At 45.4% G+C, this 2,504-nt stretch overlaps 1 protein-coding gene across 1 annotated transcript in view; it reads right to left on the reverse strand.

The window, feature by feature from the left end:
- LOC102829953 (zinc finger protein 383-like) overlaps nt 1-1,170 on the reverse strand; it is a 32,750-nt gene extending 31,580 nt beyond the window's left edge. Inside the window, exons 1-2 of the mRNA XM_006877248.1 lie at nt 1,074-1,170; nt 54-162 (exon numbers count right to left, since the gene is read on the reverse strand). Coding sequence (XP_006877310.1) covers nt 54-162; nt 1,074-1,170 — 206 coding nt within the window. The remainder of the gene's footprint in view (nt 1-53; nt 163-1,073) is intronic.
- Nucleotides 1,171-2,504: the final 1,334 nt, after the last annotated feature.

Raw genomic sequence — 2,504 nt, forward strand, 5'->3', positions numbered from 1 at the left:
GTCACATTTGCTATAATAAACCTTGTCACTTGCCATCAGCATGTGTCCCTTACCTGATCACTGATCCCCGCCTCTCCCTCGAGTAACCCACGGTCAGAGCAGGAATACGATAAGTGGCACGCAACGTGGTGCTCAAGTACGAGAGGCTAAGTGGCGGACCCTCTACAAGGAGACCCAAAGGACAAGGTCTCACGGACAAACACTGAGAGCAGAGGGCATTCGATCAGGTAAGAATGGGGGATAAACCGGGAAAGGCTCGGTATGTGAATATGTTTGTAAATATGCTCCAAACCAGAGGAGTGAGAGTAGACCATGGTCAGCTTTGTAAATTTATAGATTTTGTAAATACAGTTTGTCCTTGGTTCCCTGAAGATGGGATTGTAGATGTAAAATTATGGAATAAGATAGTACATGATTTGCAGGAATTTTATGCCAAGAACAAGCCCGCTCGAGTGCTTGCTGATACTTTCAGTTTGTGAAGGCTTGTCGGAGATACTTTTGATTTAAGTGGCTTGAACCTCCCCTCGGCGGGACATCTTCAGCGAGAAACTAAGCTCTTCAACTACAGCAGGACTAGTTACACTAAACCAATTTGCTACACCAACAAAATGACGAACTCGTTGTGTGAGGCCTTTTACAACACCATCAACATGACGCAGCACCTAGCCTGCCCCCGATCCGGGGACTGCCATTATAACACCAATAACTCTTCCCTCCCTGTATCTTTCTTTCTCTCTGAGCCCTGTTTTCCTTGTGGGCCCTCTTACCTTAGAGAATAGCACCTCATCAGGAGGGTATGAGAAATTTCATCTGAACTGCACGGGGTGCAACCTCACCTCATGAGTCGCTGTCCTAGCACCTAACATGATTTTTGCAATCCTAAAAAGACCAGCCTATGTGTTGCTGCCGGTAAACATCTCCCAAGAGTAGTATGATGACGCCGGCCTGCAGCTTATCAATGAGTTTACCACATTACGTTCTAGAACCAGACGGGGCGTTGGACTCACCGTGATAGGTGTGGTGTCCCTAATCTCACTGCTCGTTTCCCACACACCCATCACAGTTGCACTTACTCAGGAAATTCAGACTGCGGCTACTGTCAACGAGCTGATGGGCAATGTTACCTACAACTGGGACCGGCAAGAAAAGATTGATCTGGCCATTGAACATCGCTTGAATGGACTGTATGATACTATTAACTTACTTGGGGTTACTTTGGAGCAGGCCATGATCTGGCAACGCCTTGTGTGCCATGCTGATTATCGCTCCATTTGTGTAAATAAACTTGTGTATAATGCCTCAGCCTTCCCTTGGCCCATAGCGCAGGCCCATCTGCACAGAGTATGGATTGCTGAGAATATCAGCTGAGAATGGAATGAGTTACATGCACAAATAATTGCTATGCATTATGCCCCCTGCCTCGACAGCGCACCTGCAGAACTAGCTAAACAACTTCTCTGCAACCTTAAAAATTTGTTCCCTACTATACTTTCCCTCTCTCAATTGTGGGGTCCCATTCTAGCTATTGGCATACTTGTCATCTTTGCTTGTCTCCTCCTTCCCTGCCTTCTTTGGATGGCGGTTGCTCAGTATAAGGTACTGTGGAGTCGGCTTCAAGGCCTCCAGCTGAAGGCACTCCCCCGACACATGCAGGACGTGTAGCCAAAGATGGGTAAGGATCGGTGGACCCACAGTAAACCTAAGACAGAGCCATTGGCTTATGCTGCAATGAGTATCCATGATGGGTAAGACTGGGGACTCGCACTGACCACCTAAGACAGGCAACGTCCCTTATATAAATAAATAAGGGAGAGATTTTAGGGACCAAAAGTCTTACAGGCCTCACTAAGCTTTAAGGCTGGGTCTAACCAGACAGTGTCTGCTTATCAACACAGCAGGGAAGGTAGCTTTCCCAAGATCGCCTGATTCACAGTAAAGGACTGACTTGTAACTATGCAAAACAGCAATGACTTGCAAAACCACTCTATATATACTGAGATTGTAAATAAACTTTGTCACTAGCAATCAGCTGTGTCCCTTGCCTGTTCGTTAATCCTCGCCTCTCCTTCGGGAAACCTATGCAGTGGTCTGAGCAGGCTTCGGACCCCGATAAACATCCGCAATGATAACCCCACTTCAAAGTCCTTTTCTAAATCTGGCTTTACTTTCTGGCAGCTCCCACCCTTATAGATGTACACCTGAAATCGTTCTTCAGTTAGCTCTAGCTATTTTCACTGATGTGTCAAATTAAGGATATAGTTAGATAATTCCCACATTATGTTGGGAACCTTTTATGGGAAATGGGGAAAAATATGGATCTCTTAGGTCTTTTCGGCCAAGAAGCTCTCTTACAATTATTTGGCATGGACAACAGTACTCCCAGCACTGCATCATTTTGATGAGACATTTCAATTGGTATTCCATCATTTACTGGAATCTGATTTTTCACTAATTGCTTGGGTGTACTTGTAGTTCTTACAATAACATCAGTTATTGATCATACA

The sequence above is a fragment of the Chrysochloris asiatica genome, unplaced genomic scaffold, assembly GCF_000296735.1.
Source record: "Chrysochloris asiatica unplaced genomic scaffold, ChrAsi1.0 scaffold00446, whole genome shotgun sequence".
Classification (NCBI taxonomy): Eukaryota; Metazoa; Chordata; class Mammalia; order Afrosoricida; family Chrysochloridae; genus Chrysochloris; species Chrysochloris asiatica.